The sequence below is a fragment of the Penicillium cataractarum genome (assembly GCF_028827025.1).
Source record: "Penicillium cataractarum strain IBT 29864 chromosome Unknown utg000002l, whole genome shotgun sequence".
Lineage (NCBI taxonomy): Eukaryota > Fungi > Ascomycota > Eurotiomycetes > Eurotiales > Aspergillaceae > Penicillium > Penicillium cataractarum.
This window is the reverse complement of record NW_026622738.1, coordinates 3,979,345-4,001,849: the sequence shown is the minus strand read 5'-3', so window position 1 is coordinate 4,001,849 and position 22,505 is coordinate 3,979,345. Positions and strand designations below refer to the sequence as shown.

Below are 22,505 nucleotides of genomic sequence, written 5' to 3'. Positions count from 1 at the left end.
AGTGGAGTTTTTGTGTACCATATTTTAGCAACTTGACTATCAAGAAATTTTCACCAGACTACCTATTTTCTTTGATCTGTAACAAATAACGACAATGTATATTGTTCACTACATAGTATACTTCTCGAGCCTCGGCTAAAATGTGAACAAAGAGCTCTGACACTTTGGCCCCACGTCTTCTCCGCCTCCGCATCGGCGGTTCTTCACCAGTCGCATGTTTACTGCATCCCACCTCGTACTCGACACAACCTCACTCTCTCACAATGGCCGAATCACAATCACCCAGCTCATTCGAGAAGCTCAAGGCATACCCTTTCACCTCCGATCCAGAGTTCGCGAATGGCCTCGCAATCATCCTGGGCCACGCCGGCACGCCAGCCTCGGAGATGGAGATGAGCCGAGACGATGATCTCGTCTTGCAGGCCAAATGCTTCTTTTTCTCGCGGTATGGATTCCCAATACCCTTCGTACTATGATCAATTGACTGATATTCTGTCCGTGACGTGCAGAAAGGAAAAGATCACGCCTCCCATCGATTTCACAGCCTACAAAGCTTGGTTAGCTGCGGAATCGTCTAAGTCGAACCCCGCGACAGCTGTACCGGAACAATCAAACGAATCCTCTACAGAAACTGCTTCTGTTGCGACTACTGAATCATCGGCCCTCCCAGAGCCTGCCTATCCAACCTCGTTTGCACATATCGTGGAACTCATCACGACCGGTAAACCAGTTCCCGGCATACAGCAGATCCCGGACACAGTCTTGGAGGGGCATGACATCTCAAGTGAAAGGCCGCGCCGAAGGAAGCCTTGGGAGAAGGATGTCGAAGAAACGACATCCCTTCAGGGTGAAATGGCCAGCAACGCTGCTTGACCGATCAGCACTACAGAGCTGTTACGATTGTCTGGAGAGAACTACAGAATACCCGGGAGGATTCAAGATTTGATAGAAAGAATATATGGGATTGGCATAATAGAGATACTGTCCTCAGAAGATGAATACACACAGCAATGGCCAAGTGGCTGAGCAATATCAATGTTGAACAGAGTTGGTAACGGTAAAAGATGAAGGCCGTCGGGATAAGAAAGAGAATGATAGATCCATCTTGGACTTCGCATGATAAAAGCATAGGGAACTCAAATAAAAGAGGAAACAGAACCAGAAAAACAAAAAGGTTTGCGCAGCATCGCCACCAAACAACTTGTCCGTACTTGAATGAGATCATCATGGGCAGATCGACGCCCAAGGGCGTGGTGTTATTTTTTGTTGGACCGCATTCATCATTTGCCGAAAACGAAGTCCTTGGGCACCTGGACACCGAAGAAGGACAAGTGAAATGGATAGATAAGCAGGCAGGATAAACTGTCGAGATTGAAGCCACGGAAATAATAAAAGTTGGGACCATGCATCAAAGTCGCCTGGTAGCATCTGACTGGTAGAAGGCAGCCAGCTGCTCTCGGGGACTGAGAGCGAATGTGAACGTAATTCATACAAGCATAATCCATGTAATACTATTGCTGTCGATTCTTTTGGAGTTTTTTTTTTTCTTGGGTTGATCGTTGGTTTGTTGTAGTGCTCGTCGTTGCAACTTCTCCTCGTCTTGGGTACGGTCATTTGATGAACGCAGAATGCCAACCGCGTTCAACTTTAGAGCTTGTTGGGCAGATCAACGGTAAGGAGAGTAGCCTGGGCTCCATTGATTGCCCCGACCGAATCGACCATTGTTGTTCGAGTTTGTAGTGGAGAATCTCTCTTCGTTGAAATGACTGAAGCGGCCAACTTGCATGCCGGTCCCAGGGCCAGGCCGTGTAGTATGGGAAGGGTTGCAACAAAGCATCGCAACTCGGGATCCGAATTTGGAGCCTCGGAGAGAAACCATATGCTTCCTGTTCCGATGCGAAGCTGTCAGTATCGTACCAACAAGAGAGGCACGTTCAGAAATTACCGAATGTGACTGGCCACAAGCTCACGCTGGTGAGCTGCAGCATTCATCAGGACCCACTGAATCAGATAGTTGCCGTACTGATCTCCCGCAACTAGATGTCCTGCTTAGTACAGCCGACACAGAAGAGAACAAGCGCTTTTAACTCACTGTCAATCAACGGCATCCGGGGTCGGTCAGAACGACCAGTGCATACACAGGAGAGATAGCGGTCCAAGAACTCCGCGCCACCAATCTTCAGACATTTCTCGACGATTTTCGACGCAAACTGATTCATGCTGTAATCCACGGCGTGGTGGAGTACATGCTCAACCGCACGGCTTTTGTCGTGGGGAGCGCCATGCTCACATATGTGCTGGATGCACCAGTTGCCGAATTGACCATGAGCAAGTAGATCAACTTTTTCCAGAACTTCTTCAATCGCAGGCCGCTATTGAGGACCTTAGCATTTTCGTCTTTCTCGACATGAAGCCATGATCTCTTACCTTTTCTTCCTCGATGCAGTTTTCGAAGATATTTTGCACCACCAGGCTCCCTGTTTCACCCAGTGCAACTTCGTGCCACATCCCCTCCAGCGCCTCATTCACCTTGGCCATGATTTGGGGAGGCTCGCTACTCCATCGAAGCTCGAAGAGTTTCTGCCAAACATGGCAGGCATACCGATGAATGACCGTCTCCGGAATTCTGCGGAGAAGTTCATGCACCATGACAGTTTTGTGATCCTCCGGGACACAATCAAACGCCTTTTGAATGACGTGGCAACCAAAGGAATCCATACTCAGGCTGAGGGTGTTGCCTCTGATCGCATTCGCGATAGCGACAACTTGATCGGGTGTTCCGTGCTCGAAGCATCGCTGAACAAGGAAGTTTCCAAAGCGGTTGACCATCAGAGGGTACGCCTGGCTGACAATGGCCTCGATGATGTCAAACTTTTGCTCCGATGTGCCCACTTTCAACTTTTGTTGTAGGAAAATGGATGCTTGTTGGTCATTGTTGCATACAATTTTGTCCACAATGTATTTCCAGTCACAAGAGACATTCTTGTCGAGGAGGCGTCTATAATTGAGTGGTTCGAGAGGAGAAACGTAGGTGTGCATGGAGCTTTCACCAGTGCTCTAGAAGAATGGTTAGCACATATTCCATCATGTACATTGGGGAGGTGAGATGGATCTTACTGAAGTATTTGTCCACAGGGAACTATTCACGCTACCAGTTGTGAACTCAGAAGCGGTTGGAGAGAGGGTAGTTGCACCTGATCGGGCAGGATATGATGATACCGGATAGATTCCAATCGGTTGGAAGACGCTGGGTGATCCAGTGGGTGGCGATCCCGGAGACTTGGGGGTGGCATCACTTGGAGTCCCGGAGGCCAAGGTTCCCCAGGGCGTATTCTGAGCGGGAAAGATGGGGCCAGCTCGGCCTGCCTGGGTGAGGGAACGGCGAGGTCCGGGATTTGTGTTTTGGAAGAATCGGGATTGTTCACCTGGGGGCCGGGGATAAAAGCCATATCCACCGTTTGAAGGACCAGAAATAATTCTGTGAGGCTGGAAGCCTCCTTGCGGAGCCCCGAACCCAGTAGGGTACATTGGTGCAGTACCCCAAAAACGACCAGAGTCCTGATTCACCGGAGGGGAGGGTCCTGGCAGAGCCTCTCCATAAGTCTTGTCAAGAGAGTGGTCTTGGGTGTTCATCCCGAACGACGACTGCCCATTCTGGTTCCAAAGCCCGCGGCCACGATTGTACGCCCCAGCCGACAACGCATCGGAGATATCGGATTGAGAGTCGTCTTGTGCGTTCCATGTGTCTTGAAATTGGCCGACTGTGGGATTTGAGGCATTGAATGCATTCTGCAGGTTGCTGATAGTCTGTTCAGTAATATCACGCCCGCCAAAGTCTGCCTCGGATGGAGGGCCTAGAGCCTGGTCCAACGTGTGCTTGATCACACGGTTCTGGGCAAGTTCTTGCTCTTGCATAGCAATCTTGGAATTTGCCGCGAGCAGTTCCTTCTTGAGTCGAAGAAGCTCGGCCAACTTGTCATCCTGCGTGAGACTGTTGACTGTTTCTGCCGACCCCGCTGCTGGCAATGTGTCGCTGGACTGGGGAATTTGAGATGAACGGAAAGAAGAGTGATCAGACTCTGGGTGGGATACCCGGGCCGATTCAGGAGATATCTTTGCCAGGATCTTCTCCAAATGTGAAGGTTGTCCAACGCTAGATTCAACTTTGACGTGTCCCAACTTTGGCTTCTAGGATTGTCAGACTGTGCGCAGGCCCTTTGATCTCGTTGGGACATCGTTTCAGACTCACCTTGATAGACGGCATATCAGAATCTTCGCCAGGTGCTTTGAGTGTGAGTCCATACTTCGGCACTTCGTCAAGATCAGAGTGACTGTGGCGGTTGCTCGAATGCTGGTAGCCCTCAGTGTTAGACATACTGATCAGCTGTTGTAGGGCTGGCAAAACTTACAGAGAGATCACGTCCAAATGAAAAATTTCGCAAGTCCCTGCCCCCATCCTGAGAAATAAACCTTTCTTCTTTGGTGATGCGAGAGAGCACGGAAGGCCCAGCGAGGGTGGCCATTATGCTGATCACTGTGATGAAGGGAAAGGATCAAGTGTAGATCAGACCACGAGACAGACTTGCAACCAAGAGCGTAAAATGAAATGGGATAGCACGAATATTCACCAGATGATAGGAAACATAGGATAGATGAAGAGATGGGAAAGAGGAGGGAATGATGAGGGAAGAGAAAGGTGGGGAGGAGGGTTGTCAAGGAAGAGAGAAAGGGAAGGAGATTTCCCGAACAGGAAGGTACGTCGTGATCACGTCGGATTACGACACCCTCCGACAAGGCCTGGCCTAAAATGGATGCGATAGTGATAGCTCCAGATCAAAAAGGGAAATCAAAAGGGAATTTGGTTTTCTTCTCCTTCCTGGTTTTTGCTCTCTCTCTCCTTGCCCCTTGTATCGTTCCATCCATGCTTGCCTATATTTCCATGGCCCGCTCTGAACATAGGGCAAGACCTCTACATGGGATCAACTTGGTATGAGCCAGGCGATATCCGCCAAGACCAGTCAAAGTGACCGGCAGCGTAGACTCCAGCCACGCTTTCCCAACGAGAGCGATTTCCTAGAACCACATACTCCGGCTGCCCTGACCCGGTGATGGTTGGAACCAAACGAGCCGCTTGCCGCAATCCATCCAAGTCAGTGCCCCAAACAACCAGCTCCAGTCGTTCTTCCGGGAAGGGTCGAAGGAAGACCGCTCCTGTGCCTGGCTCTCCATAGAAGTATTCTTGTTTAAACCCAGGAAGCGCCGATGAAGAACGGCTCGTTGATATGACAAGACGACCTTGGTGAATGCGAATCGGGTATGATTCCATCGCGGTTGATGGCAAATCTTGGCCAATAGCAAGCGTAATTACATTGCCAGGTTGATGCTCTGCACTGGTGCCTGAGCAATCCTCAAGAATCTCGGAATCTGCTGCAAAGTACTGGAAGAAATTGCGACTGATTTGCAAAGCGACTTGCTCCACTCCAGGAGAACATCTCCGAATGGCGAGCTTTCCTTGAGTGCGGACAATGCCATCGAGTGCACCAAGCTGGCGGCCATATCTTTGATATTCTGCCTTCCAAATTGAGTCATGGGAGATACTCCACTGCCCTTCGGCATCTCTTACGAACCAGCTTTCCGTACTTTGAGTGGGATCTACCTGGAAGGTCCCGTTCATTTTGTCAAGCACGATTGCTTCAGGCAGCTCGGCCTGAGAATAAATCGCTAACAAGTGAAATCGACGAATGTTGCGAGTGGTAATGTGCCATGTCTTCCTGTCTAGAGAGCGAGCGACTCGAAACTTACCGTTCACGTCCGGTGTGTAGAGCTGGTCGACCTGGATCCCAGCTTTAGATCCCAATACCCCGGACGCTGGAACCGTAATGGTGAAGGTTTGTGGCAATGCCCTCGCCAGGCTAGACTGATTGACCATAGTTCGATAGAAATCTTTCAGGTACTCGGTCGTCATCACGCCGTCGTACCAGTGTCCCTTGCCCGGCAGCTCTTGGTACTCAGAGGGCCACTGAGTGTGACCTAAGAGCTCGTGCATCAGGCGTCCATGATATGCAGGTACATTATCGTCGTCTCCTCCGTGTTGTTGTGCGACGGGAATACCAGCCAGATTACCCACTAACAACTCATGTTTATAGGTTGACCGCGATCTGGAGAGAACCGACGAAAGCGAGGGCTCTGAGTCATGCCACATCGTATATGGAACATAATCTGAACAGCTTAGTTTCGGTCTTTACAACATGGAAGAGAGTCACTGCCAGTCATACTTTCGATCGATGTATATCCGGAGACAGGCGCTACAGCAGAGACGTTGTCTGGGAAATGGGTGGAAAAGTACCATGCACCCTGACCTATTCAACATCAGCAATCGACGGCAATCTTTCAGCGTATGAGACGTAGATCTACCTCCGTTGGAGTGACCGGCCACAATCAGTTTATCCAAAGCAGCAGGGGGGCCATCCCAAGCAGTTCGTTTCACCCAGTTCGCAATGGCGGACATCGCAGCCTGGATGTCAGCGGCACCCCAATAGTCTAAATCCAACCATCGGTTTAGTCACCGGTACTAAGTTCGAAACACAGACAAGGCAAAGACTCACGCCAGTCATCTCCACTCCACGGAGTGACACCGCTTGGGATCAGAATCCAAGCACAGGTCCCGTACGTTGCATCTAGCATACCTCGCGCTTGGGGTGAATCTGCTTCAAGTCCAGCCCCATGGAGAACCAGAATCACCGGAGCGGGTAGCGAGATATTACAAGACTTTGTAGGTGGAGCTCGCAGAATAGCATAAGAAACTATCCCTGCCGGGTGTAGGTAAGTCATACGAAGTGGGTCTGACAACGGTCGTTGTTCAAGATTAATGTTGAAACATATAACACGCGAACTCTTGCCTGCGGTCTGATATGTTACCTCTACAGAGAATTGAGGTTCACGGCCTGCCTCGACCAAGACAGTAAAAATCAGAGGCCGAGATTGGTGCCCAGCAATCCGCAGTGGGCCTTGCATAGAGACACGATGTGCCGTCTAGATCGAAGAGTGGCGTCAGCAGACTTACGAGGCATACTATGGTAAGATGATGGAAGAGTCCAACCTTCAATGCGCAGATGGACTTGATTTCCACCAACTGCTCTTCGTTGTTCTGTACATTGATCGAAGCCCATGGGCTCCCAATTCTTCCGTTAACCAATTCGGAAACCAGCAGGCTGTCTTGGTCCAACGTGATGGGCTCTTGGCCTCTCAGCTCGGCATGGAAAATGACTTCGACGGCATTTCTAAGTCCCCCGAGGGCCCGTACATCGCGTGTCAGCCGCAACTCCAATGTATGATGGCCTGGTGTTAGTTTGATCAAGCTGGGAGCCCGGTGGTACCGAAACATATCCCCACCGAAATACGACTCGCCGTCCACCAAGAATTCCAACAGACCATCCCCGAAAAGGGCAATAGTCTGTGGTTGAGATCCCTTGATCTCCAGTACCCCACGAGCCCATGCTTGATACTGTAATGCTGACCAGCCATAGACCGATTGCATGAATGCCCAATTCACGGCTGGAAAGCTCACGTTTAGCGCCGCCTGGACTTGACCGCCAGAGGATCTTGATATATTTGCATGCGTGGTGCTCCATTGAACAGAACCATTCGTCCCAAGGGCACTGTTGAAGGTGGAATTGGGGTCATATGGTAAATTGTGGAATCCACCGTCATACTCCAAGGGATCTGCTCCCCAGATGGCCTCTGCGCGAGGGAGGGTTGTTATTTCTCTATCCGCCTACTCTATTTCTTTGGTCGCGACCTACTGACCTCTTGTACCGAGCCTAAATGGCCCTAGAATGTCCCATGTCTCCGATATCACCACCTCTGGCAGCGCGGGTCTGAGTGGACTCTGGCTAACAGCACCGTCTGAGACAAGCTTCCAGCTAGTCCCCGCTTGCTGGGCGCAAGATGCTGGAACTAACGTGGGCGATAGTAGGATCAGTCCCAGGGCAACTGGCAGGAAATTGGGAAGCATGTTAGACGCATATACGCCAATCTCTCCGACCAGATCGAAGTATGAGAAATTGTTAGATCTTCAGATACTGTAACATTGGACCCTGAGTAGTCCGGAGGACTATCGGCCCGTCCCTCCGTTGCTGAATTGCGGGATGCCAGTGGAGAAAAGACCCGGCGGTGGTCAGTGCGGTATGGTACCGTACAGTCAGTGTTACAGTATTCATATTGTATAAGAGTCACGTGATTTGGTGTTCAATGTCTTAATCGTACATCTCGAAGGATCAAACAAGAGAGATCTCACAAGATCAGAGTTGAAGGTACAGATATAGCCATTCTGTACATGCAATTTCCTGTGTGGAGTCGGCTTTCTATTTCCTTTAGCTACCGTTCTACAAGCACAACGGAGGACTCCGAGGGTACAGTATCACACGGATACGGCGTATGGTCACAGCCGGTGGCGGTCGCACGCTGTCGGCCTCGATTCCATGGACTCTCCCGATGGGGCCAGTTTAGTTACCCTAACCTTCAATCTGCCCAGTTCGTACCTGGCCGCCCCTTTTTCTGGATTATTGCCTTCGGCATCTGGGCAATTATCCGTGCTTGTTATACGCCGTTACAAGGCTTGGCCCCGTTTCGCTTCCGGCAGCGTGTGTCCTCCGTTCTCAACGCTCATTCGTCCGAAGAGATTCGTCATCGCCAAACCGTCTTCCCTGCATTCTGGCCAGACGCCCTCTGTAGGTGAAACCAACCCCCCGTCCGACTCGACTACTTGACTTTGTAGTCTGCTCTATACTTTGGTAAGTCCAATGGTTGCCCCCGACGCGCGAAAGAGCCCCATGCTAGAGAACCGAGGGGAAGTGAAGGAGTTAACGCCTCCCCCAAGCGAAAGCCTAGACGAGTCCGCGACGACAATGGCTACAACGACAGTCACCGGTCATGGGCGGCGGGCTTCTATGCGACAACCCGAATTGCAAGTACCGAACAAACCCTCGTCCTCTCAACACACGAGTAGCCCCATCGACAAGTTCCCTCCCTACGAAGATTCCTTGGACGCCGCCGTGGGGTCAGCGGCACCCGCAACCCGTCCGCATCGAAGCCCCTCCGTGAAATATGCCCCAAACGAACACTGGGAGCCACGAAAAACTGCATTTTACTCGCGAGATCACCCCAATGGAGCTTTGAGGAATCCCAAACACCGACCCCGAAAGAGCATCAGCGAGGCCATTACCACCATTCGTAACCGCAACGGCAGTATGAGCGCGAATGCGCAGGAACTCGCGGAAGCCCTCAAAGCTCCGGTGTCATATCGATTGATTGTACGTTGACCAGGAGGGAGAATAGCAGGATAGGTGTTTCCTCAGACTGTTCTGCCATGTCCCACCCCCCGCTCCAAAGACTTTCTGGCTAATGTTCGGTAACCAATTCAGGGTCTCTGTCTGATTTGGTACCTGACCTCTGCGCTCACGAATACGTCCTCAAAATCTATCCTGAATGCCCTGCCAATGCCCATCACGTTGACGATCATTCAATTCGCGTTCGTTTCGTTTTGGTGTCTATTGCTCGTGTATCTTTCGACAGTGATTCCGTGGCTACGTCAAAGTGTGCCGGTTCTCAAACATGGCATTCGGTATCCTTCTCGGGACGTGATTTCCACCGCGTTGCCTCTGGCTGTCTTCCAACTGGCTGGCCATATTCTGAGCTCCATGGCTACCTCTCAGATCCCCGTTTCCTTGGTCCATACAATTAAGGGCCTATCGCCCTTATTTACGGTTCTGGCTTACCGAGTCTTGTTCCGCATTCGGTACGCCCGGGCAACCTACCTCTCACTAGTCCCTCTCACCGTTGGTGTCATGCTTGCATGCTCCACTGGGATCTCTACGAACTTTTTCGGAATCCTCTGTGCTCTTCTGGCTGCTCTGGTGTTTGTCTCCCAGAACATCTTCTCCAAGAAGCTCTTCAACGAGGCCGAGCGTGTTGAGGCCGAGGCTGCCAATCCAGCCCGGCGTAAGCTGGACAAGCTTAACCTGCTCTGCTATTGCTCCGGGCTGGCCTTTTTCCTCACATTGCCCATCTGGTTTGTGAGTGAAGGATACCCTCTCATCTCCGACTTCATCCATGACGGTTCTATTTCACTGTCTGAAAAACAAGGGTCGCTGGACCACGGTGCCCTCGTGATTGAGTTCGTCTTCAACGGCGTCTCGCACTTTGCACAGAACATTCTGGCATTTGTGCTTCTCTCCATGGTGTCACCCGTCTCGTACTCGGTCGCCTCCTTGGTGAAGCGTGTGTTTGTGATTGTCGCTGCGATTGTGTGGTTCGGCAGCTCAACTACACCCATCCAAGCTGTTGGAATTGGCCTCACCTTTGTCGGTCTCTATCTCTACGATCGCAACAGTCACGACGACGTGGCTGACCAGCGCGCAAATGCGGATCACTTCCGTGCGCGCGAGGCCATTCTACCCATGAATGTCCGACACTCGAGCAAGCCGTGGGACTCGAATGGCTATGCATTCCCCGGTGCGAGGTCGTTTGAGACATCAACCGGGAACACCTCCCATGCGACCAACTCCTCTAAGAAACAGGATGATGGCCCTGGGCGCGTTCGACCTCGAGGAGCAAGCGTGAATCGCACCTGGCTACCCGGGACGAAGCAGGAGTCAACATGGCAGCCCGCCGATTCTACCGCTGCCGCATAGATAGCCATCTGCACCTGTCTCTTTTATCTCATTTCTCGTTTTTCTCTTTCTTCCCCTCTGGCTTCCATGTTTGTATTTTTCCCCTTACGGGGGCTTTGGGCAACACTGGTGTATTATATCAAGGCGTTTCAGGTGGATTCTTGCTTTACCCTCTCTGGGAAGATAGATCACTGGTTGGCTGGAATTCCCTGCCGACTTGTGTAGTGAATCTTATCTCCTGTTTGGGTGCCAACATAGACGGGGCGAAGGGAATGAAGGAAGGATAACCGAGTGATGTAGGTTGTATATGATTTCAATCTACCTATGAAACTAGTGATTATGAAAGAATCGAGCCAATTTCTAACACGGCATCTGCGTTTGCATCGTATTCAATTATCCAAGGTCCACCGTCAGTGTCGCGTCGTATTCATGTCGGTCGGTATGTAGCTACCGTCGGTAAAGAACATGTCATAATAGGGAAGAACCCTTGACTGCTCCAGTTCGGTGCAAGTCTGCTATAGGACTATGTTGCAGAGGAAACTGGGACTGAGCGCCCGGACTCCTACAATAAATCATGCCCAGAATGAGATGATTTCCGGTAAGGTCGGGGCGCGGTCGACGGCTTTTTAAGGGGAAAATTCCGGAGACGAGGTTTATCCGCGTAACCGAGCCAATGGCTACCGGCGCATTTGGGATTTGTGAGGCCAACATCTTAGTCAGCTCCCGGATGGTCAGCAGCATTATGTAACCCAGCAGATTCCGAACTCTGAACGTCAAGCTCCTTCCTCAACCCCCTCGTCCACCCCCATCGCAATTCCCCCTCCCTCCCCTCTCTCCTTCATCGTCTCTCTCACAATCATGCGGCCGCAGCTGTTTCGTGCGGCCGCCCGGTCTCTCCGGGTGCCCAGGGCCCGTGCCTTCGCGACGACAGCCCCTCGCGCGGCCGAGGTGGAATTGACCATTGGTACGTCCGAGATCCCTCCAATCACGCATTGATGATGCTGTATACTGACCAGACCGTGTAGATGGCAAGAAGGTGTCTGTTGAAGGTAATCTCCGCTCAATTTCCATCCATTGGACAGCTACTCACATCCTCCGAAGCCGGCTCGGCTCTCATCCAGGCTTGCGAGAAAGCAGGTGCCACTATCCCCAGGTACGAATGCTCCCATCCACCGACAAAGCTGGCTAGTGATCGTGACTGACATTTTTTCTAGATACTGCTATCACGAGTACGTGTCCAATTCCCTACGGCCCGAATCCTCCGGTTACGGTTAATGCTAACATTAGACGTGAAGGAAACTATTGATTGCAGGAAACTGTACGTGTTCACAGTCTGATTCAACTACGGACCAGCTTGATCAGTCATGCTAATTGGAGTGAATCTATCTAGGCCGTATGTGTCTCGTCGAAGTTGAGCGCGCCCCCAAGCCCGTTGCCTCTTGCGCCTGGCCCGTTCAGCCCGGCATGGTGGTCAAGACGAATTCGCCTCTGGTCCACAAAGCGAGAGAGGGTGTGATGGAGTTCCTTTTGGCCAACCACCCCCTCGACTGCCCTGTCTGTGACCAGGGAGGAGAGTGTGATCTCCAGGACCAGTCAATGCGTTACGGTGCTGACCGTGGTCGGTTCCACGAGGTCAGCGGTAAGCGTGCGGTGGAGGACAAGAACATCGGCCCCCTGGTTAAGACCTCGATGAACCGTTGCATTCACTGCACTCGCTGCGTGCGGTTCATGAACGATGTGGCTGGCGCTCCCGAATTGGGAACTTCTGGCCGTGGTAACGACATGCAGATCGGAACCTACCTGGAGCAGAACCTCAACTCGGAATTGTCTGGAAACGTTATCGACCTTTGCCCCGTCGGTGCCCTGACCTCCAAGCCCTATGCTTTCCGTGCCCGTCCCTGGGAGCTCAAGCACACCGAATCCATCGACGTCCTTGACGCCCTCGGCTCCAACATCCGAATTGATAGCCGTGGTCTGGAAGTGATGCGCGTTACCCCCCGACTCAACGACGACATCAACGAGGAATGGCTCAACGACAAGTCGCGCTTCGCCTGTGATGGATTGAAGACTCAGCGACTCACCACCCCTTTGATCCGTCGCGATGGCAAGTTCGTTCCCTCCACCTGGGAGCAGGCTCTGGCAGAGATCGCCGAGGCCCAGCAGAAGCTGCAGCTCCAGCCCAATGAGTTCAAGGCCGTCGCCGGTCACCTGGTTGACACCGAATCTCTCGTTGCCATGAAGGACATGGCTAACAAGCTGGGTTCCGACAACCTCGCCCTGGATCAGCCCGGCGGCAGCGCTCCTATCGCCCACGGTATCGATGTTCGCTCCAACTACCTGTTCAACTCCAAGATTTACGGTATTGAGGAGGCCGACGCCATTCTTCTGGTTGCTACCAACCCCCGCCACGAGGCTTCCGTTCTCAACGCCCGCATTCGCAAGCAGTACCTGCGCTCCGACCTGGAGATCGGTCTCGTCGGCGAGGAGTTCGAGAGCACCTTTGAGTACCAGAACCTGGGTGTCGATGTTTCTGCCCTGAAGACTGCCCTGTCCGGCGAGTTCGGCAAGAAGCTGGCTGGCGCTAGCCGCCCCATGATTATTGTCGGTAGTGCCGCGGCTGAGCACGCTGATGCGAAGGCCATCTTCGAGACCGTTGGTGGCTTCGTCGAGAAGCACTCCAGCAACTTCAACACCCCCGAGTGGCAAGGTTACAACGTTCTGCAGCGTGCTGCTTCTCGCGCCGGTGCTTACGAGGTCGGCTTCACTGCCCCCTCTCCCGAGGTTGCGCAGACCACCCCCAAGATGGTCTGGCTCCTCGGCGCCGATGAGGTTGCGCAGAGCGAGATCCCTAAGGATGCCTTCGTCGTCTACCAGGGCCACCACGGTGACCGCGGTGCCCAGCTCGCCGATGTCGTTCTCCCCGGTGCTGCTTACACCGAGAAGTCCGCCACTTACATCAACACCGAGGGACGCGTGCAGGTCACTCGGGCCGCCACGTCCCTGCCCGGCGCTGCCCGTGACGACTGGAAGATCATCCGTGCTACCAGCGAGTTCCTTGGCGTTCCCCTTCCCTACGACGACATTGAGGCCCTCCGTGACCGCATGGAGGAGATCAGCCCTGTGATGCGCCGCTACGACGTCGTTGAGCCCACATCTGTCAGCTCCTTGAGCAAGGTCCAGCTGGCTGATCAGAACAAGGGCTCCTCGGCCACTGGAGCTCCTTTCCAGAAGGTCATTGAGGACTTCTACTTCACCGACTCTATCTCCAGAAGGTATGTTTCTTTCATCGCTTTGCTCTTTGTTGTCTATGTACATATTCCACTAACATTTATCTAGCTCCCCTACCATGGCCCGCTGCTCGGCCGCCAAGGCTACCGGCAACCCCGAGACCAACTTCATGGCCGCCGGAGAGATGTCTCCCCAGGCCCTGTACGGCTAAACGTAGCCAGGACCTCGTTGCCTCTGACTTAACCCCATGAGCCGCCGATCGAAATTCTTGTGTTTTCTCTAATGGTTGCAGGCGTTGTCATTTTGTATCACATTAAACTTCCCTTTGATGTACCGTTTCCTTTCCACCTTCTGTTTTCTCTATCATCTTGAACGCCGCTTCGTCCGGGTTCCGTGGTTGACGTCTTCTCGGCCACTCTCCGGCATAACCTGGGATTAAATCGGTTGGGGTTGACTTGTACATAAAAAGCTTGAGACCCTTACAAAATTTCAGTCCCCTCACGGAGATGATGATATTAAGTTGTAGCTAGCGTGTTTGTAGAGGGATTTTCAGATATATACAAGAGGAAGTGCACCACCCTGTTGGGAGAAGCGTGCTTCTGGAGTAGGTTTTTGCGAGGATATATTCAACTAGGGAGACGGCATAATTGATATCTGCTAGTGCTTGCTTAATCGTCCCAGTCCATCAAAAGAGTACAGTAGCAGATGCTCAAAGTTCATCATCGTCCGTTTCACCCGCCGTCTCTTCTCCCGCCGCACTGAGCTCTGGCTGAGGCTCCGGTTTCGCCTGTGCCGAGGGTCCTCGTCGGGTAAATGGTAACTCTCGACGCGGAGGTGCTGCCTCCTTCGGCAGTGCCTCTCGTTCCGAAGGCTTTACGGTAGCTCGCTGTGGTACAGATCGTTGTGAAGTAGCTGGGGCTTCATCCTCGTCGTCGGTTGTGGTATTACCCTCTTCATCCTCGAGTGGTTGCGGTGTGGCCCTTTCTTCGTCTTCTGTTTCTTGATCATATCGTGCTTTAACGTCGGCTTCTTTACGATCAACGTCCATCTGCTCGAAACCATCGTCTGATTCGTCCTCGTCATCCGCTGTCTCTGCTGCACGGCGTTTTGCAGATGGATGAGTTCCCGGTGCTTCACCGGGTCTCCCGCTGGCTGCTTGGATCTCGGCGACTGAGTCGTTTGGGACAAAATGTTAACACTCATTTCGTTTTTTGGGGGGTATGTAGTGATTGGGTTTACCTTTCGCGGGGTCAGCGGTTGCTGATGCTAGCAATCGCTGCTGATTCCGGATCTTAAGCTTCTTCTCATTCAGAAGCTGTGCAAAGTTGGTCACCAGTTGGTTCTCGTGCTGGGTCTTGGCCTGCATGAGGTCTGCTAGTTGTTGCGTCAGTTTGGTGATGGTGTCTTCGGCCTCTCGGTAGCGGTCCGTGAGGCTCGTCACTTGGCTGTGCAAAGTATCGGCTCTGGCAGTTGCGATACTAGTCCACTCGAAGAGTGCAATCTCTTGGTCTTCATCATGTTTTAGGACTAGAGACCCAAGCCTTTGCTGTAACGGTATCAGATAATGAGAGATAGACGGCTCAAGGCCCTCGGGGGCAGTTAGGGGAGGGGGAGTGGTTTCGTACTGTGATATCTTGGACTCTTTTCCGAATGGTGATGACTATTTGTTGATCATCGCCCCCCGCGCCTGAGATATTAGCGGAAGCTTCGATCCCGGTAGACCAGGACGAGTTCTCGGCAGAGACTGGCTGCCTCAGGACGTGAGCAATGATGTAGGCCCATTCGTCATCGGACCCTTGGTAGTTTTTGCCGCGTAGGGCCTGGAGACGAGATTGTTGGACTGTTTCCAGGGCGTTAGCTCTTCATTCATCGTCCAAAGAGGGTAATATAAGACTGTACTAGACGTGGCATAAGGGTTCTCGCCCTCCGTTGCGGTGAGCGATAGATCCAGAGGAGCCTGGCCAGTCTGGGAGACGTGGACCAGTACGTAAGAATGCGGCTCGTCCGACCGAGGAATTCGGAGAACCTGGGGGGCGGACATGTTAGGGATTACACGAGGAGGAATCGTCCTTGAAATTGTCTCAGATGGATTTAGTTCAACGAGGATGTGCTGAAATCTCAAGGGCGTTAATATTGTGGAAGTAGTTTCATAGCTGATGGTGAATGTTCCCGAAGAGCCGCGTTGCACCAAGGCAGCAGGGCGTGGCGGAGATCCACCCAAGGTACACACTACTATACGTCGCCGAGCAACTGTAAAGTCCTAACTTGTCTCCAGTAGTACTAACTCCTAGTTACTAGCCGACCATAGTGCTCCGTAGTTGGTCCATTATTCAATATTTTACCACAGCCAGCTAATTAGTTCTAGTGATCATCATCCTGACCGTTGAGAGATGTGTAGGGCTGCTAGTGATCCTCAATACCTGACCGTGGAGTATATATAGAGTAGTATACTTTGATAGACCTCTACCATAAATACTCTCCAAAGTACATACCTACTCCTTGGTATATAGACTATTCCGTGCTCCAAAATATACTACTGAAAATTCCCAACACCACTGTACTATCTATCTCTCATCAAACGGCGAGCGGACAAACGACTATGGAGTATTCCAGGCTAAACTAAACGCACGACCCCCCTGACCGAGAATTGTGGATGTCGTGTGGCTATAGGGTGGCTCCCGTGGCTCTAGTTCCTTCAATAGTCAGGCAGTCCTCTCGTCGTGAGAATAGCCATGAGGAGTAAGAGACTAAGAGAGAGAGAGAGAGTCATAAATTACTTAACGAGGACTCCATTTTTTCCGCTAGTTAGATAATTTCGAACAATTATTGAGTTGGCCCTAGCCTAGGTCTGAGGAAATTCAGGCCACTCAGGCAGCCCCCCGGCACGTTCCCTTCCTCCACGAGGAATCTCCCCAACCCTCCCCTCAAATTCCAGCCTCCACCATCACCATCACTACCACCTTTACCACGACTACCCTCACATACCTCGCTTTGCTCTCACCTTCAGCATCTCCACGAACCTCTCCGACATCCTTCCCATATTGTTTCCCGCTCGTCGTCGCTCTATATTGTTCTCGTGTCCGCACCGCTCAGCCCGGCCCGGCCCCCCCTAACCCCCTCGCACGCGACGAACCCTCGCAAGCCTACGACTACCCACCAGCCTTGTTTCACACTACACCATACTTCCGACACAGGCAACCACTAAATTTTTCGGTCACCTGGACATCTTGGCCCGTCACGGAATGATGTCCATGGTTCCTAGTCCTCACCAAGTGTCAATGTCAGTGTCGTGAAGCTCGGCGTCTCACTTCCTGATCCACCGACATTGCTGTACTTGCTACGACGTGTAGGAGTTATTATCGCATTTTGTCAAAGATTTTTTGTATGCGCAGCTCTGTCATGGAGTTCCCGACTGCTCAAGGACGACCGCATGGGACGGAGGAAATAATTGAATGCTGGGATGACGACGATGACCTACAATTCAATGATGGTCTCCAATTCCGTGCCGCATCCAGCACGGGCTCTGTGGCCAATTCCTCATTCCGTCCCTCTGGCCATCGCGACTCTATTTCCTCTCGCCGATCCGCTCGCTCCGACCTCGATTCAAATGCCGGCGATGAAGACTGGCAAGTCCTTTTACACGACAACGATGAATTCTCCAAGGAAGAGGCACTTGCCTCCGCCAAACATGCCGGCATCCCTATTCCCTCGGATATACCCAGCTCGGCCCTCATTGGGGGTGCCATTAAACGCCTCTCTGCTCGGAAATCAAAGCGAACGTTTGTGGACGATTGGTCAGACGATGTTGAGCTTCCTGGACCCGGCGCGGTCCTGGAGCTAAAGACTCCACAGGACAACGCGTTCCCAGATACATTACGACAAATTAGTTCCGCAGCCACAAGCCCCGTGAAATCGACCGCCTCCCCTTCCTGGAATGACGACATCTCGACTCGTCTTCAAGCAGCGTTCTCGCCTCTAGAGCGCTTTCAGGATGAGAACAACTACCCGATGAACCACGATGTTCCTACGATTAAAGCCCCTGCACCCCGTTCTCCCAAAAGAGAGCCCCGTGGGTTTGGCTGGATTCAGCCATGCAGAGAATCGGGAGATGGATGATTTTGACGAAGACCTCGAATTACCTCCCGACCACCAACCACTCCAGTTAAGTCATCGAAAGGATCGTGCCGAGGTCTCTAGTCCCATCATGGATGACTTTGATCTCGAGTGGTCCGAAGGCAGCATTGGGGTCCGAGTTGGTGGGACGGCGCGAGACGGTCGATCAATTCCAAGCTCCTCTATATCAATCGCAAGTCCGAGTGTGTCAAGTTGTCTCACCGTAGAAAGTGAGGAAGATGGTTTGGACGGTGTCTTGTTTCCCGAGGGTCCTTTGGATTTTACGGCATCTCTCAAGCGGAGACAAGAGGCCCAGGCGATAGAAAGCCCCATCAGGAATGAGGGTATCCAAAAGGCACCAGCGTCACCGGATGCTGATGACTTTTTCTCGGGTCTCGAGGTTGACCAAGGTAGAGCCTTTGTCTCCGGGAAAATGGCACTTAATCCCAACGTCAAGTGCAAGACAGAATGGCCAACAAGCCCAACTCGTCGACCGGCTACCACACTTACATTCACCAATGCAACCGGAGGCTCCCCTCGTACTCGCATTCCTCGTCTGTCTGGCCATGAACGAACCCATTCAACTCATCTGGAAACCGTCTCGGAAAGCGGCGCACCGCTTTCCAAGTTTCGAAGATCGCAGTCCCGACTTGGACATTCATCGCAATCGTCCGTTTCAAGTTTACCCGCCACCAGCACCAAATCACCATCGCCAACCCCAAGTACTTCGTCCCGGCGGATGCTAGGTTCCCGAACCACTAAGGAAAGCTCCAGTGTCGCGGAGAGTAAGGGCCCTTCCAGACAACTTCGAACGAAACGGTCATTACCATCCATCCGAGGGACTTCGGCTACTTCTACGCTGGCTGCGCAACGGACACCAACCCATCCGGATGGCTCTATTCGTGGCCCCCTCAATAGACCTAAAACGCCCGTTGAACGGACGGCCGCACTCGACGGACGAGCCTCGGTTCGCAGAGCCCAGGCACCATTCCTTTCCGGTGCATCAGAAAGGAAGCCCCAAAATGCCGGGGTGAAAACGTATCGGTCCTCTCGACGCACCAATTCGGACAGCTCTAGTGATCTCTTGAGTCCACAGAGCACATTTTCCCGGCTATCGCGTCCCTCTCGCCCAGAGAGTCTCCGATTGAGTCTGGGTGACTCTGGTACCGAGACCACCGGGTCGACAACCAAGCGGACTCTGACCAAACCGACCAAGCGACGTAATTTTGGGGATGGCACCGAGCTAGAATCATTTGACGACCTACCTACCTCCGCGTCGACCGAGAGTAAATTCACGAAAAACCCAGCCGGGCGAGGAGCCCCGCGATCTATACGCTCTCGGCTCAGCCAGAGCCGTATCACTCCCCCTATTGACTCACCTACTCAATCCACGCCCCCCTCGGTCTCCAAGCCGTTGAACCCTACTCCGAGATTCGCTCGCGATACTAATGCATCCCGCAATGCTCGAGAGCAGCGAATTGCGTCCATGAACTCTCGAACCCGAGACACGCCCCCTCTCTCTGTGAACTCGAATTGGAAACCCCACCCGGTTGTTTCTCGCATCTCACCCAGCGCGGCGCCTGTACGAAGCCGCAAGACCAAACCCGTGACCAAGTCCTCATCCAAACCCCACCTGATCAAACCTCTAGGGTCCGGTGTGCAAGATGCCAAATGTAAGAGCCCGAGATCCTCCCTTGAGAATCGAGATTGTAAACTAACGTTGTTGTCTAGCCGTGCGAGGTATGCGGTACAACCCATCGACTTTCCGATGGGAAGGAAACGAAAACTTAGTCCAGGATTTCGATGTTGCAACTGCTCCCAAATCACCGAAGCCTGCACCAGCTCTAATCACTAATGTGGGTCCTTTGCACAATGTCCAGGCCGTTGGGGGTATGGTCTTTGATCCACAGCGCATGTGTTGGCTCAAGGCCTCCGCCCTTGAGTCTGGAGTCCACGGCGGTGCGGTACCCGAGGATGAGGAGGATGTCTTTGCTGGATTGGATGACCTGGATGACGATAAGACTGCTGGGCCTACGCGGCGAAACTCGGGCCCTGTGGATGACTTGTCTTCCCATGCCCCTGGTGGGGAAGATGCCAGCGCGGGAGAGTCTTCCGACGACTGCCCTATTACGGAGGAGTTTGACGTTGGTCCAGAGTTTATTCGACGACAGAGAGCCGAAGAGGAGAAGTGGAGACGCAAGGTGGCTAAATGGGTTGGTCCTGCTCGCGGTGATCGAGAGCATCACTGGCGATGGGCCATTCGCGATCTGGTGGCCGAAGATACCGGCCATGTTTTCGGATAGGGAGGAAGAGGAGAGAAAGTGGCCCGATCTAATGTGCCCAAGAGATCTCGATGTACCATCATTGAAAGTATTCATTGTCCTCTTATGAACGAGGGCAAGGCGCACTCTCTTGGGGTTGGGCATGGATACACATGAACTTATGACGCGAAGGCAATATTCTTGTCTTCATTGGCCGTGATGAAATTGGCCAAACGACTTTTTACGGCAGTGGCGGTGGCGGGTTTAGTTGTCCCTATGTCTTTTGTTTTTAGGGACAAAAGTGTTGTCGTTGACGTGTTTGACATTGTGTGAAATCCTGTAACTATACTACTATTTCTACTGCTACTCGCACTCGCATTCCTGGATTTTATCTCCGAGTGTACATACTTTATACATACCACCTGCAGTTGCACCTAATGATGATGAGCGCATTTCGTTCTTTTGATCTTTTCCTCTCTCCTCCCATGGCCCGTCGTACCGTCTCTACGCCCTTCCTCCCCTCTAATCTCCTCTCATTCTAGCCTCACCTCTTTGATTTCTCACTGGGCCAATCCTCCATATGGCCAGCTTCTTTTTGCATCCGATCAACAGGGAACATCCATGTCGGTTCCTAGTCCTCTCGGGGTAAACACTTTCGTTTCAACCCCCCGTCCCTCTGGTCTTTCCCTTTCTTCTTTCCTCTTCGGTCATCACTTCGCCTCTCTTCAAGCAAGCTCATCCTAGGCAGTTCTAAAACACCTCGGACTCGGGCGCTTCCCCTCTCTTTCTAGAGCAAGGTGTTCGCCCTTTCTTTCCCTTCGGAAACATGCACGGCTCGCGATCATGATCGGGAAGCAGCAGAGTGACACCGGGTGATAGATTGTCTAACGCGCAAAGGCTTCGAGCATCCCCCTTTCCGGTTCACGACTGGGCCAGACACTGTCATTGCTGCGAGGGTCCGGTGCCAAGTCCTTCGAACACGGTGTCTCACCTGTCGCGGACTAGCCAAACGCAGGCAATCCTGCCATCCCGCATGCTGCATTGATTGCCCGCCAACGACGTCCAATCCACTTTGGCCCTGACATCGACGCCACGTCAAGGTCACGCCTAACTGCCACGGATCTCCCTGACAGCTCACGATCTGGAAAGGCGAAGAGGAGGCGTGTGGGACAGCAGTACTGACCAGGATAATGCGCTTACTGGCAACCCCCTCCCGCGCGCGATTCCACGCCCCCCTGCTCGTCTCTGCTTCAGCCCATTCATGCCCATCTTTCACCCGCGCTAGGCTCCTCAAGGTCGCGAAATGGGCCCCCAAGACGCTGGAAACTTCTCAAATCCCCAATCCATGTTCCTTACGGCAACGGTTACGTGCATGTTTGGACTTTTGCCGGAGCAATCTCCAGCCCGACTTTGTTTGACGGAGAGCAAACCTGCAGAAACAAAGCCCTGCACGAAAAGAGAAAGACCAAAAAAAAACAGATTGTCCTCTAACTCGCCTCTCCAAAACGCCCCCCGGGATCGAGTTGTTCCGCCGCAAGTCGCAAGTTCCGAGTCGCGAGTCGGAGGTCGCAAGTCGGGGAGGTCCCAATTGTCCCCCCGGTGTTTGTCGGTGACATAGAGGCCGATCCTCAACCTCCCCTCCCTATAGGTGGCCTCGAATAGCCCAACGTGGCTCCTCCATGAGGCAAAAATGGTGGCGCCGGGCATCGAGGCAGGAATCCGTATCACCATTGCTTGTGTATGTGCTGTCGTAGGCCTTCAATTGCCTCGGCGGGTCGGAAAGAATTCGACCACGAACCCTAGTCGTTTTGCTTTGCTTTGCTTTAGCCTTTCCTTTCTTTTTTTTGGCTCTCGCTTTATTTTGGGTGGGAATTTGGACCCATGCCACCTCTCTTCCCTGCAAGCTTGGGTCATACCCTACTGCCTGTACCTTACAGAGCTCTGCTCGACTTGTCTGGCTCCTTTGTTTCCTTTTTTTTGTGGAATATTGGCTGTTGGTCTTCCAGGGATTACCTCTGTTGCTTCTAGCCACTCTGCTTCGACATGGTCTCGTGCGCTTCCTTGGGCATCTGTCATGTCCTGCAAGCTTCGTCTGGGGTTTGGTGGATTCTTTATAATACAAATGTCGCGCCCTTTGATGTCGTCCATGGCTTTGTGAATTCTTTTCGGCCTCTTCTAAGACGTGTCTTTCAACTCTCTCGATTGGCTTTCCCTTACTGCAGTTGCGCTGTCG

At 52.5% G+C, this 22,505-nt stretch overlaps 7 protein-coding genes across 7 annotated transcripts; 4 read left to right on the top strand and 3 right to left on the bottom strand.

Annotated features, from left to right (window-relative positions):
* Window positions 1-263: 263 nt before the first annotated feature.
* N7496_003473 (DUF5572 domain-containing protein) lies at window positions 264-873 on the top strand (the record flags this gene model as incomplete). The annotated part of the gene is made up of 2 exons (XM_056696404.1): window positions 264-445; window positions 510-873. The coding sequence occupies 2 exons, from the start codon at window positions 264-266 to the stop codon at window positions 871-873; spliced, it is 546 nt and encodes a 181-aa protein (XP_056558616.1).
* Window positions 874-1,666: 793 nt separating this feature from the next.
* N7496_003472 (uncharacterized protein) lies at window positions 1,667-4,523 on the bottom strand (the record flags this gene model as incomplete). Its single annotated transcript, XM_056696403.1, has 7 exons — window positions 1,667-1,886; window positions 1,946-2,036; window positions 2,093-2,372; window positions 2,428-3,057; window positions 3,118-4,188; window positions 4,250-4,384; window positions 4,410-4,523. The coding sequence occupies 7 exons, from the start codon at window positions 4,521-4,523 to the stop codon at window positions 1,667-1,669; spliced, it is 2,541 nt and encodes an 846-aa protein (XP_056558615.1).
* A 446-nt stretch (window positions 4,524-4,969) lies between these two features.
* On the bottom strand, window positions 4,970-8,014 carry N7496_003471 (alpha/beta hydrolase family protein; the record flags this gene model as incomplete). Its single annotated transcript, XM_056696402.1, has 6 exons — window positions 4,970-6,219; window positions 6,276-6,359; window positions 6,415-6,540; window positions 6,606-7,032; window positions 7,073-7,740; window positions 7,807-8,014. 6 exons carry the CDS (start codon window positions 8,012-8,014, stop codon window positions 4,970-4,972), a joined length of 2,763 nt encoding a protein of 920 aa, XP_056558614.1.
* Window positions 8,015-8,906: 892 nt separating this feature from the next.
* N7496_003470 (putative ER to Golgi transport protein (Sly41)) lies at window positions 8,907-10,691 on the top strand (the record flags this gene model as incomplete). Its single annotated transcript, XM_056696401.1, has 2 exons — window positions 8,907-9,311; window positions 9,423-10,691. The coding sequence occupies 2 exons, from the start codon at window positions 8,907-8,909 to the stop codon at window positions 10,689-10,691; spliced, it is 1,674 nt and encodes a 557-aa protein (XP_056558613.1).
* Window positions 10,692-11,343: 652 nt separating this feature from the next.
* Window positions 11,344-14,109, top strand: N7496_003469 (putative NADH-ubiquinone oxidoreductase, subunit G; the record flags this gene model as incomplete). Its single annotated transcript, XM_056696400.1, has 8 exons — window positions 11,344-11,368; window positions 11,449-11,634; window positions 11,696-11,719; window positions 11,772-11,823; window positions 11,885-11,899; window positions 11,966-11,988; window positions 12,061-13,942; window positions 14,007-14,109. 8 exons carry the CDS (start codon window positions 11,344-11,346, stop codon window positions 14,107-14,109), a joined length of 2,310 nt encoding a protein of 769 aa, XP_056558612.1.
* Window positions 14,110-14,607: 498 nt separating this feature from the next.
* N7496_003468 (uncharacterized protein) lies at window positions 14,608-15,939 on the bottom strand (the record flags this gene model as incomplete). The annotated part of the gene is made up of 4 exons (XM_056696399.1): window positions 14,608-15,068; window positions 15,138-15,444; window positions 15,524-15,738; window positions 15,798-15,939. The coding sequence occupies 4 exons, from the start codon at window positions 15,937-15,939 to the stop codon at window positions 14,608-14,610; spliced, it is 1,125 nt and encodes a 374-aa protein (XP_056558611.1).
* Window positions 15,940-17,282: 1,343 nt separating this feature from the next.
* On the top strand, window positions 17,283-20,314 carry N7496_003467 (putative cytokinesis regulator (Byr4); the record flags this gene model as incomplete). Its single annotated transcript, XM_056696398.1, has 3 exons — window positions 17,283-17,967; window positions 18,026-19,684; window positions 19,743-20,314. The coding sequence occupies 3 exons, from the start codon at window positions 17,283-17,285 to the stop codon at window positions 20,312-20,314; spliced, it is 2,916 nt and encodes a 971-aa protein (XP_056558610.1).
* Between the last annotated feature and the right edge of the window lie 2,191 nt (window positions 20,315-22,505).